This window comes from Mustela nigripes, chromosome 9, assembly GCF_022355385.1.
Source record: "Mustela nigripes isolate SB6536 chromosome 9, MUSNIG.SB6536, whole genome shotgun sequence".
Lineage (NCBI taxonomy): Eukaryota > Metazoa > Chordata > Mammalia > Carnivora > Mustelidae > Mustela > Mustela nigripes.
Genome location: NC_081565.1, coordinates 5541104 through 5554004, shown reverse-complemented (window position 1 = coordinate 5554004; position 12901 = coordinate 5541104). Strand labels below are relative to the sequence as shown.

Sequence of the window (12901 nt, the reverse complement as noted above, 5' to 3'; positions counted from 1 at the left end):
TGTTCCTTCCCTGCTCTGAGCGAACTTATCTGCACCTGCTGGGTTCTCCCTCGAAAGCGAGGATGCTCGTTCCTCCCTGTGTTTCCTCCTTTCCGTCGCTGCCTTCTGTTCCCGGCCTGGGAGCCCCAGGTTGCCGGGTAGATGAGCAGGGGGTAAGAGCTTGTGTTTGGGGGAGCATAGGGGCCCCCTGGCCAGCCTGGGGGAACAGGAGAGAAGCAGCTCTGGCTTTTCCATCAGGCACAGCAGGCATGGACCCAGGACCTGGGATGGGGCCAGAGCCCAGGGACAAGGCTCTGATTTTCATTTCTTTTAAAAAATCAGAAGGAAACGGATGGATGACAACAAGTAGATGACAAGGAATCTGGCCTGGATCATGTTCGCCTTTATGTCAGTGCGGCTGTAGACTAGAACTGTCGATAGTTGTCTGAGACGAAGAGGCCCAAGGGAGTGTGCCCCAGTGCTGGCGGCCCCGGCCCAGTGGCAGAAACCGTCCCAGGAGGGGGATGTGGAGACCGTTCCCCCCCGTCACAGACATCCTGACATTCCCTCAATGCAGGGCCAGTTTGTGGTCCCTTGCTGGGGTGCTGCAGGGCTCCCCTGGAAGTCTGTGAGGAGGGGGCCTGAAGGCAGGGATGGCTGACCCACTGATGAGTCTCTGGGAAGGGCGCCGGGTTGGGAACCCAGTCCCCACGGACACGCTGTAGGACTCAGGGTCGGCCCTGCCTCTGCCCCCAGCCTCAGTTTCCCCCGTCTGCAAATGAGGGGACCACAGGACCTTCAGCTCTAGCATATGAGGATTCTGGGGCTCTGCCTTATTTGGGGGCTCCAGTGAGGACTGGCACAGGAGGGATGGCTGTGCTGGAGGCTGGCGTTTTCTGGGTGGGATCAATCTGAGTCTGGGATCTGGCTGCTTTGGAATCCACCCCAAAGAGAGGACAGGAGGGGTGGGTGCGGCTCTGGCTGAAACAGCAGCCAAGTTGCTCCCGAGGACGCAGGGGGACACCGGGGTGCAGTGGGTGAGAGCCTGGGCCTTAGCAGTAGCCAGACCCAAGCTTGGAGCCCATCTCCGCGGTTGACTTGGAGCTGTGCCCTTGGGCAGATTCCTGATCTTTCTGAACCTCAGTTTCCTCATCTTCAAAATGGGGTTGATGAAACTGTGTTTCTGAAAGCTCCATCACCATGCCTGTCCCTCAGTAGGCATTCCAGAATCTGCCCTCTGTACGGGTTATTTGCTGTTAGAGGCTGGCTGTCCCTTTTGGGGGGCGCGTTCAGGACTGGGAGGAGAAAGGGGAAGAGTGTGCGCTTTGTGGTGTCCCAGAGCCTGGAGACAAAGCTGGGCTGTTTGGGGGCTAAGGAAGGGCGGGTCAGGAAGCAGGTCTGGCTGGACGGAGTGGGTAAAGGCAGACTCTGGGGGTATCTCCCCAGCAAGGGGGGATGGCAGAGCCACGCCTCCTGGGGCCAGGGCTCTGCAGGACCAATGATCCTGACTGAGGCGAGCCCGGAACAGAGGTTTTCCGGGATCCTGGGCTGCGGCAGATGCGAGGTACCACCAACAAAGACAGGCATGCGGGTGGCGTGTGAGGCCGGCTCCGAGACTGTTGGGTCTTCCTTGCAGTAATTTTCCAAGTTGTGTTTATATCTCCTTGGAACATCCCTAATCCCCAGGCCAGGAGGGAAATTTGACGTCATGATTTGGATGGACGGGGGAGATGTCTGGAGGGAGGCGGACAGAACAAAAGGGTGGAGGGTTTTCCATGGTGTTGGATGCCATGGGGTTAAGAAAAGGCTAGGGGACCTTCCTGGTCGCAGGTCTGGGGACAGGGACCTGAGAACTGTGCCTATACGCTGTGGGGACAAGGCCCGGATCCATCTGGAATTGGCCTGGCTCCTGGCCTGCCAGGATCATGAATTCCTATTTTGGGAAACAACTTATTTTCTCTTGATTATAAATATAAGACAGGGCTTAGAAGAAACACTGTGAACTGTGAACAGTGGTGACTCTGGGGAAGGGCATGAGGTTTGGGGTGGCTCTGGGGAAGGGCATGAGGTTTGGGGTGTGTGGAGGAAAAATGGGGGGAAATATATTTGTGTGTTACTAGAGTTTTGTTTGATTCTTGTGAGCAGGGCCATTCTTGTCTGGGACGTTTGTCCTGGTGCTATGATTAAGACAGCCCTGGTCATGCTCCAGTGTCCTGTTTGGACCATCAGGTGTAAGGCCACCTCATTTATTGTAAGCCTGTTTTCATTTTGTGGTGGAGTTTTATATACTCCTTACGAAAAGATCAGCAGAGACGTAGAGAGGAGAGAGAAGGTGGCCATTCATCTCTCCACGGATTCGGCTCTTGGGGGTCAGGGAATGGTCACCCAAGTTCAGGACATCTACAAGAGGAAGGTGGAGGTGGCCGAGGTGGGGTGGAGGGTCTCCGAGGTGGTGGGGCTCCTGTGGCTGGAGCTTGACTTGCTGCCCCTCAGAGGTGGGCTTCCCGGGAGGTGTTGCTGCTAAAAGCTGGCCTGTTGCCTCCGCCTGCATGGCGAGGCCCCTGTGACCCCATGCGGGGGTATGAGGCGTGGCGGCAACTTCTTCCCGCCAAAGGCCGCTCCCTCTGCCTAATCCCCAAGAGCTCTCCAGGGCTGGACCAAGCCAAGCTCAGGTTGGCTCTGGAGCCCTGGGTGTGATTCAGCCCCAGGTTCACAGGGTGAGGTTGGGAGAAATGGAAGCTCCCAACAATGGGAGGGGAGGCGGGCGGCGGGTTAGGGTTAGAGTTCAGCCCCCAGGCATGGCTGACCAGTCCTCTCCCTGCAGATGCGCCCCGGCTGACGGAGCTGCCCCGGGACGTCACCGTGGAGCTGGGGAAGAGTGCCCTCCTGGCGTGCCGGGCCTCAGGCCGCCCGCCCCCAAAGGTCACCTGGCGCCGTGGAGATGGCCAGCCACTGGGGCCCGGGCGGGGCAGCAGGACCGGGCAGCCCGATTCGGGAGTGCTGTTCTTTGAGAGTAAGACACTGGGGCTGGAGGTGGGTGGCCAGGGAAGGCAGGGTGGTGTCTGATAGTCTCGGCCCCCAGGCTGGGGGGCTCGGAGCAGAGCCTTGACCCTGGCAATGACCATGGGTAAGGTGGTCGCGAGGTCATATTTTGGCTGGCTGACCCCGGGCAAGCCGTTCTGCTAGTCTGAACCCGAGGCAGTGGTAAGGACAGAAGCTGCCACTTGCGTTTCCTGAAAGGCTGCCCGGAGGGGTTGCTATGTGGGTCTTACACAGGAAGTGCCCAGCATGGTTCCTGACACAGGTAAAGTGTTCTGTGCTTTAACAATTGTCACGGCCACCATTGTCACTACTACGATCACTTGCCCGGGGCCGGGCTGGATGCCGGCCACTGTGTCTGCATCGGGGACCCCATCCCTCACACCGCAAGGCACAGGGATTCACAGACGGGCCCCATTCCTGCCCTTCCAAGGCCTGGCTGCTTCTCCCAGCCCTCCTACCTCCCCTCTGCAGGGCTGGGCTCTGCTGAGGGCTTCCTGCCCCTTGGGGGGGCTGGAGCAGAGGTGTGCCTGGGCAGTCAAGCCTGCCCCTTTCTGCCCCTCAGGTGTGGTCCCTGAAGACCAGGCCCAGTATGTCTGCGAAGCTCAAAATATGTTTGGGAAGGTCCGGGCAGAGGCCCAGCTCGTCGTGACTGGACATGGTTCGCTGGTGGAGCTAGGGGAGGAGGGTTTGGGGGGAGATCGGGGCCCCTGGGGAGGCCCCCCCTATGGCTGTCCACCCTCTGGAACAGATGTGTCCCTGCCCAGTTCTCCAAGAGGACCCTCTGGACCCTTCCTTCCTGTGCAGCATGCCCCAGAAAGTGCACCTTGGACTTGAGGATCCCTTATCCTGATGCTCCCACTGGTTCCCTGGGGAGGAGTGGGGGGGTAGTGGGGCCTCTGTCCCCCAGATGACCACCCGTGGGAATCTGGGTGACCCCTACCATCTCCTGTCCCCACAGTCCCCCCGCAGATCGCCAGCAGCGCCTCTACTGTCCGGGTGCTGGAGAGACAGCCGGTGTCCCTGCCCTGTATCATCCTGGCTGGGAGGCCCCTCCCGGAGAGGCGCTGGCTCAGGGCCGGCCTGCCCGTGAGTGCTGGCTCTTTGGGCGCAGTGGCCCTGGTGCCGGGGCACGGAGAGGCTGCTGTGTAACCCTTGACCTCCGCTTCGCTCTTCACTTGCTTGGGACTGTGCTCTTTCTTCCTCCCTCTTTCCTGCGTCCTTCCAGAAACTCTCTGACAAGTGCGCTAAAAGCCTCTGTCGCCCTCTCAAGTCCTGCTGAGGATCATGTGGCTGCTGGTCCCGGCTGGAGAGCTACGGAAGGACCTCGGGCTCCATCAGTGCTGAGGCTAGGGAGCAGAAAGTTGGGGGGCACAGAGACAGTGCTTTCACCACCCCCCGATTCTGAGAGCTTTGCAGAGGCCGATCATGCTACTGACTCCCCCTGCAGCCTGCGTGGTTGCCCATGACCCTGAGGAGGCCCCTGCTTGGGGGTGTGGGCTGTGGCGGTGAGGAGCCCTCCCGACGAGGATCGGAGGGGCAGAGCGAAAGGGGTGGCCCTGGGCCTTGTCGAGGCCAGGACGGGGAGTGGCTGGAGATGCGGAGTCTGTTTCAGTAAGGATGCTGGGCAGAAACCCCCTCAGGCTTGCTCAGCCCATAAAGGCCTGGCCCCGAGATGGCTCAGGAGCAGCTTCTAGAACCTGAGGGCAGGGTGTGAGGCTGGACCTCCGGGACAGGGTCAAGAAGGCCGAACCCCCTCCCCAAAGATGGGCTGACCTTACATCTTCTCAGAGGTTACCCCAGGCCCCATTCCGGAACAACACTCCCTGCCCTACCCTAGTCCCCATGGGGACACATCTGGGCAGCCACCAGGAGCTGCTGTCTCTGCTTTTCTCTCTGGGACCACATCTGGTGTGGTGGCAGCTCTGTCCTACTCCATGTGGCTCTGTTCTCACCGGGACTTTGTCCCTCCTCTCTGTAACCTTGGAGTGGAAGGGCCTTGGAGCCCCAGCCCCTGCGCAGGAAAGGCTCTGGCCCCAACCCTGCACTCTTGGGAGAGGCTCCCATTGGCCCACGGGGGTCAGGCAGCTTGTCCTAGTCCAGCTGGCCGTGGGAGACTGGGTTCAAGATGACCCATAGCCCTAAGTCTCTGCAGGGGTAGAGGAGTCTCAGGGAAGGGGTGGGGGTGCTCCAAACCACTAGCCTGTCAGTCCAGCCTGCTCCCCACCGGCCCAGGAGGGGAGGCAGTGTGGCTTCTAGAACACTCTCTCAGCTGGCTCGGTGTTGGGCCGCAGTTCAGACTGGGGCTTCCTCCCCCCTTACCAGCTCCCACCCGGCAGCCGGCATTCCGTCCGAGCAGACGGCAGCCTTCACCTTGACCGGGCGCTGCAGGAGGACGCGGGGAGGTACAGCTGTGTGGTCACCAACACGGCTGGCTCTCAGCACAGGGACGTGGACCTCGTTGTCCAGGGTGAGTCCCCGGGTGGGGGAAGGGTGCGGGGTGTGATGGGATGGGGAAGCGGCATGGGGAGAACTTGATCTTCAATACTTTAAAAAAAAAAAAGCACAAAGAGTACATTTTCACTGGAGGAAAATCTGAGGTGTGACAAGTAAAAGACAAGACTCCCATAATGCCAGAAGCTAAAGAGAACCAGATAATTTTACATGTTGGTGTGTATCTCTCACACTTTATACCCATGTGAGCTTGCACATGTGCATATACACACACTACATATGTAATGAGTTACGTGTAACTGAAATTGTATATAACTGTGTTTACATTGTATATAAATGATCTTTATATAATATATACATCCTGCCAGGGTCTGTGTATGTTTCACTTAAATATCATAAGGACTCAAGACACGAGGTTCAAAAGACTCCCCGTTCTGAACTGACAGCTCAGACAGGCGTGTCCCTCAGCAGGATCTTGGGACCAGCAGAGGCTACCTCTCGCCCGCGGGGCCGGGGCCCGCGCTGGCTCTTGGCTCGCTTCATTTCCATTCAATGTTAATAATCGACTTTGGCAGGCTTTGGCCCCCTGAGACGATCCAGAAGGGCATTTTCCTCCCTAACGGGTCTCAGCATTACTGGCAGAGCCCTCGGCATCTCCCGACTGGTCCACACCCGGTTTCTCCTCCCCCGCAAATCTGGGTGGTGCCCAGAATGAATTTGGCACTTGTTTTCAAGTTCACTGTGTTCTGTGAACACTCTTTGCTGCCATTTCTCATCTGTCCATCCCTGGAGAGTAGGCAGGGAATTGGGTTTAAGGAGCTTTTTTGCTGATGAAGGAATCCGGGTACCAAAAGATTAAGTGGTTTTATCCGAAGTCCCAGAGCATAGAAATGGCACAGCTGGTTCCCAGGCACGGCTGCCCTCCGTTCGTCTACAAAAGTGTGGCTGTCGGTCGATGAGATCCATGCCACTGTATTCTTTCATTGAAGTAGTTTTTAAAAAATTGTGGCAAATACCATTTTGCCCACTTTAAACCCTCAGTTCAGGGGCATGAAGCACATTCACAGTGCTATACAACCACCCCCGTCCAGCTCCAGAACCTTCTACTCCTCCCAAATTGTAGCTCTGTTCCCATTGAACCGTAGGTCGCCGTTTCTCCTCCCGCAGCCCCTGGCAACCGCCATTCTCCCTTCTGTCTCGGACTTTCCCTGTCCCAGGGACCCCATGTGAGTGGGAGCATACCGTATTTGTGCGGTGTCTGGCTAGGTTCACTTAGCATACTGTGTTCAGGGTGCATTCTTGTTATAGTACGCATCGGGCTTTTATTCCTTTTTTAAAGCTGAATAATATTTGACCTCTGCATGCCCCATTGCGTTTATCCGTCAGCCCATTGATGGATAATTGGGTTGTTTCCACCTTTTGGCTACTGTGGATAATGCTGCTCAGAACCTTGGTTTATAAAATCGGTTTGTTTTTGAAAGTGCCACCTCGGATCCAGCCCACTGCCACCCACCATGTCACCAATGAAGGGGTTCCAGCCTCCCTCCCCTGTGTGGCCTCAGGAGTCCCCACGCCCACCATCACTTGGACCAAGGTAAGAGGAGCCTGTTAGCATGAGGGTAACCAGAGACAGGCCCAGTGCATCATGGGAAGGAGAATGATGCAAATCCCCATGGGGTGTGGGCTTTGCTGATGTCCCCTGCGACTCTACCATAGGAAACCAATGTGCTGAACTCTGGGGGTCTCCACTACAACGTGAGCAAGGATGGCACCCTGGTCATCGTCCGGCCATCTCCCCAGGATGCCGGGGCCTATGTCTGCACAGCCACCAATGCTGTGGGCTTCTCAAGCCAGGAGATGAGGCTTTCTGTGAACAGTGAGTGATGGCTCCCCATGTCTCGGGAGAAGGGCTTGGCAGTCGTGGAGGCAGGGGCATGGACAATCTGACCTTACCTGTATCTTCCCTGTCCTCTGTCAATCCTGCCTCTAAATTCTGCCTATCTGAAAGGTACACAGACTAAAGATGTCCTCCTCCAGTCCTCAGTAGTGTGGGCATACCCTTAAAGGGGTCCCGACTCTACCCTTTGTAAGCAGATGGCGGGAAACCGTCACTCTAACAAGGCTGGGAAACCCACAGGCCCTCAACCGGAGCCCTTTCACCTTGGTGGTCCCCTTGCCCACCTCTCTCTCCAAGCCTCTGTACCCCAGACCCTTTGCTCCTTTCAGTTTCTTAAATGGTGCCCCCTGCCTCAGGGCCTTGGGACATGCAGGTTCCTCTGTTTGGAATTCCCTACCCCCTCTTGGCCCAGCTGACTTCTTCCATTGGTCAGATGTAGGTAGGCTCTCTGACTCCAAGTCACTTTGCTGTCAATTCTCTAGAATCTCCCTTTCGTGAGACACTTCGCAAGCCTGGTTAAATCATGAATCACGTATTGAGCTGTTTGGTACCCGTGTTCCCTCTGGGCCCTAACACTGGGAGGACAGGGGCAGGATCCGTCTCCTTTGCTGCTTCTGGCCAGCATTCATGCAGAGCCGGGTACTCAGGAACTGGCTGAAATAAATGAGCAAATGCACAGCCCAGTTTTTCTAGATACACTCCTAGAGCCAATATTTTCATATTGTAAAAAAAAATTTTTTTTCTTAGAATGGAGATTTTCTCTCTCTCATGTGCGAGGGATGCGTGAGGGGTACATGGGTCTTGATATCTCCAGCTGGTTAGCTTAATTATCGTTGCTTAGACACCTACCAGTGCCATCCGTGTGCGAGCACCTGGCTAGGAGTGTGGGGGTGGGGCATAAAGACAGAGGGGTGCAGGGAATCTCCATCATCAGGAGCCTCAAGCTTGATAGGAGAAAGACTTGATGGGCATGGGTTGTTACAAACCCCCAGTGAGGGTTTGAGGAGGCCAGGGGACATGTGTGTCTTCTGGTGGTTGATAGCCTGAGAATAATTGGGATGATCCCAGGGGAGAAGGGAGACAGAGAAGATAAGGATAGAACCATCTGGAATGTCTCCAGGGAACATTCCAACCAGCTAGCGGGTAGCAGACGTTGGAGCAGGAGGGACCTGATCAGGGTCACCAAGGCCAGCCGAGCTTCCAGAGGGAGAGTGACCGTGAAGACGTAGAGGCCAGGACTTGGGGGGAGAAACCATTGGGTCTGAGGCCTCCCCCAAACCTGCGCTCTTCCCTGATGGCAGAGCCCACCCAGTCTCTGCACTTCCCAGGGTGGCAGTGTCCTCTCTGCTTCCTGGGGGCAGCTGTCCTGGTCCCCCCTGGGCCCCTGTGCAATGACTTCCTGTCTGGCTCACAGTCCCTGCGTGCTTCTACCAACAGCTGAGCCCAGGATCCGTGTGAACGGCTCACATGATGCCGAAGAGCCCCTGAGAGTCATGGCCAAGGCCGGTGAGGAGGTGACCCTGGACTGTGAGGCCCAGGGTTCCCCACCTCCACTGGTCACCTGGACCAAGGACTTCCTCCCTGTGCCATCCGTCACAGACAGGTAACCTGGACCACGTGCCCCTGGGCCTGGGAAATGGGCGGAGTTTGGGGTCTAAGGAAACTGGCCTCAAGGTGGCCAGTGACCCAGCCAGTTGGTGGGACCCTGTGGACACTCCCAGGGGGATGTGTATTCAATTTCACACATAGCACTTTTTAAAAAGATTTTATTAATTTGAGAGAGAGAGAGTGTAAGTGAGGGGAGGGGCAGAGGGGCAAGCAGACCCCCCCATGGCTGAGCTGGGAACCCAGTGGGGGCTCAATCCCCAAACCCTGGGATCCTGACCTGAGCCAAAGGCAGACGCTTCCCGACTGAGCCCCTCAGGCCTCCCACACATAGTACTTCAGTCCCTGGGCCCCGGAAGCCTCTCAGGGGACCCGAGAGAGCAGAGACCCCTCCAAGAGAAAGACAGAGACCGGTCTGGAGTCACGGATGCCCAGCACTTCGGGCCCTGGCCCCTGGATGCTGCAGGCAGAAACTCCATTAATCTGCATGGCAGCCCTTCTCTCGGGCCCACTGAGGCTCAGCGACGTGCGGTGAGCCACTTGTGGTCGCCGCCGTTGGTACAGGGTCCCGACTGTCACGTTCTGTGTCCTCGCCTGCTCCGCAGGCCAGGTGTCTGGTGGCTGGGCTTTCTGACTCAGCTTCCCGCCTGCCCTCGGAGAGGCCGCGCACTCCACCCCCCAACAGGCAGGGCTGCGGGGGATGGCGGTTCCAGACAAGAAGGCCTCGAAACTCCTGAGGCCCTTGAGTTTTGGGCCCAGGATGGCGGGAGGGGGTGGTGGTGGTGGTGGGGAGCTCTGACCAGTGACATCAGTCCTGGCAAGGACTTTGAGAAGTTCCAGACCCAGGAGTTCTCGCCCCCCCCCCAACTCCCCCGCGAACGCCCCCACGTGCTTCTATGCATCTCAGAACATCTGTTTGGTGAGCCCTTCCAAACCTCAAAGCCTGCACCCCTGACTGTGGCTGAGGTCCTGTGCCTGGGCTGGGTCTGAGCGCCTCCACCCGTGTGCCCCATCGGTGTCCCCGCAGCGGCACGTCTTGGCCTGGGAGACCGGGGAGCCTCCGTCTCTTCCCAGAGGGCCTGGCGCGAGCTCCTCGGGTGGGTGGCGGCCGGCAGGGCTTGTTATTTATGGCTTGTTACTGAAATGATCCACAGTATACCCATTTGTTCACCCCTCCTGGTTGTGATGTGTTAATAGATCAGCCGGGAGCCATAAATTTGTAGGAGCTGCTTTTGCAATCCTGCATTCTGTTCCTTCTCCCTTGCCCTCTCCACTTCTCGCTGGCTTCCAGCTTTCCCCTGAGACTTACGGGACTCTGGGAGTTTATCTAAGCGAGGAGGAAAGTAGGCCTGGGGGGGGATTGCGGGGCTGGGTGAGGAGCTCAGGCTGTGGAGGTGGTCACACCTGGCTGCGGATCCCGGCTGGTGTTCGGGGGGGTCGTGTGGCCTCGGGTGGCCGATAGTTCCTCCTAGCTTATTTCTCCACCTGTAAAGTGGACGTTGTTTACATAAGGCTCACGGGGGCCCGTGAGGGATGAATGATGCTTCGTACACGGTCAAGTGCGGGAAAATCGCACCGTCTGATACCACTTTTTGGCCATGGCTATTCACAAACTAAGGCATCGTTTCTGGCATTTGAGAGATGATCACATCTCTTACCTCATTTTGTTCTAACCTACTGTTTTAAATACACAAGCTTTAATGAGATACAATCCCCCGTGAGACAGTTCTGGGTTTCGGCATATTCAGAGTCATGTCACCATCACCACAACCGCTTTTAGGACATTTCCAGCAATTTCCAGCCCCCTCCCCCCAGCAAACCCCACACTCAGTGGCAGCCCCTCCTGTGCCTGCCTGTCCCCTACTTCAGCCCCTGGCAACCCCTGATCTGCTTTCTGGTTTCGGACTGATCTCTTCTGGATGTTTCCAGAAGATTCCAGAAATGAAATCATATAATCTATGGCTTTTTGTGTCTGCTTCTTTTCACTCTACGTATGTTTTGGGGATTCAAGCATATCCTAGTGTGGATCAGGACTTCTTTCCATTTTGTGGCTGAATGGTACTCCCTTGTATGGAAAGACCCCCTTTTGTCTATTCAGCCACCTGCTGAGGGGCCTCTGGGGTGTTGTTGCTGCGGCTGGCCGTGGTGAGTAACCTCACCGACTTTGATTGCGTTTGAACTTGGCTCACAGGCTCCGGGTCCCCGTGGTTCTCTGGGCCTCCCTGCGGCGCAGACAGCTTCCCGCACAGAATGGAACTCCGTCTGCTCACAGACACACAGCTGCCCTTAGTCCTACAGCCATTCAGCCAGAAAATGAGGATTTAAAAGCCCTCCAGGAAATACGCACCGAGTGGAGCGTGGCGGTGCGGGCCGGGCGGGAGCTGCTGTCTGCTCCCTCTCCGAGGCTGTCCTTCCTTTCTTCCTTCTCTAGGGGGGTCTCAAGGCTCAGCTTCCATCAAAGCGGCCATTCTGGAAGTTTGTGGATGGAGTCTTCTGAGTCATAAGTGTTCACGGACCTCCAGGACTCAGCCCTTCCCCGCCTTCCTCTTTCCTCAGGGATGAGAGGCCGGCGTCTGTCCCGTGGTTGGCTGGTGCCTGTCTTTCCTGACTCTGGGTGTCATTGGCGAGGGGCTTTCAGCCTTGGCTACAGTTAGGGTTGCCCGCTTCTTCAGGTTCTCTGGCGACTCTGTGATGCGGTCAGGTTGAGAAGCACGATGTGTTTGAGTCTCGGAGGCCTCCTGCATTTCCACTGGGACGTAGGTGACCCTCTTCTCCTGCCAGCCCTTTTGGAGGCGGCCGGGGTGAGCAGCGCCGTGCCCGGTGCACAGAGGGGGAAACAGAAGCCTAAGGGGTGGGGAAACTGAGATCCTGACCTTCTCACTCCTGGGGCTGGGTCCTAACACGTGCACGCGCGCACGCACGCGCACACGCACACACACACACACACACACACAGACATGGACAGACCTGGACACATACACATGCCCACAGAGACCAGACACACAGACGCACGGACAGACACAGGCATGCGTGCAGACACAAACGCGGACACATGGGGACCTGCTCGCAGACGTGAGAACATGCTGACACATGTTGACACACATACATCAGGCTTCTGGGTTAAGGTTAGGCAGGCCACTGCTCTCTCTGCAGGGTCTAGAGAATTCTCTGGGCTCCTCTCTCCTCTGAGTCAATGAGTTCCAAAGGAAAGACAACTGTAGGTGCTTGAGTATCATTAAACTTGAAACCTTCCACCTGCGTCCACGCCCCCTTCCCCCTGGGGCACGCAGATGCTTGGATAGGATCCGGCTTAGTGTTCCCTGGTATTGTATTCCTCATTTGCCCATTTCCTTGATTCATCCTGGCCCGTGTCACTTGCTGTTCATTGAAAGGGCAAAATAACATTCCAGGGCGCTCGGCTCTCATGGTTGCTAAGCGGCTTCTCTGTTTAGGGCATGTGCTCCACTGCCAGTTCTCCATGGGGATCCATGCGCTGTTGGGACATCTTCCCACAAACGCTTCTCCTTATCTTCTGGGTCATTTCCTTGGGGTATCATCCCAAAAGCAAACAACTGATTCCGGGGGTGGGAATGGTCGTCGGGTGCTTACTACCCCGTGTGTCTGCTGCCTGTGAGAAGCAGAGTCGTGATTTGGCTGGACTGTCAGCAGGGCTCCTGAGCAAGCCCGTGTGCCCAGGGGGCCATGGCAGCAGCCACGAGAGACGGCGCTTGGAGAGACACCAGCGTCTGTCTGTGCATGACACTGGGCAGTCCTGTCCCAGCCTGGTCCCCAACTCACTGACTGAACTTGAGCGAGACTCATCCCCTCTTTGGGCCTCAGTCTTCCCATCTGAGAAATGAAAGGGTTGGGCAGAGGATGGTGGCCAGAGAACTCTTCGTGGCTCTTGTCCCACGATTCCGCGCCGGG

At 57.0% G+C, this 12901-nt stretch overlaps 1 protein-coding gene across 1 annotated transcript in view; it reads left to right on the top strand.

Annotated features, from left to right (window-relative positions):
* Window positions 1-12901, top strand: part of HMCN2 (hemicentin 2) — a 144171-nt gene that overhangs the window by 46317 nt on the left and 84953 nt on the right. Inside the window, exons 16-22 of the mRNA XM_059410538.1 lie at window positions 2804-2992; window positions 3584-3679; window positions 3980-4107; window positions 5344-5488; window positions 6954-7066; window positions 7189-7348; window positions 8807-8972. Coding sequence (XP_059266521.1) covers window positions 2804-2992; window positions 3584-3679; window positions 3980-4107; window positions 5344-5488; window positions 6954-7066; window positions 7189-7348; window positions 8807-8972 — 997 coding nt within the window. The remainder of the gene's footprint in view (window positions 1-2803; window positions 2993-3583; window positions 3680-3979; window positions 4108-5343; window positions 5489-6953; window positions 7067-7188; window positions 7349-8806; window positions 8973-12901) is intronic.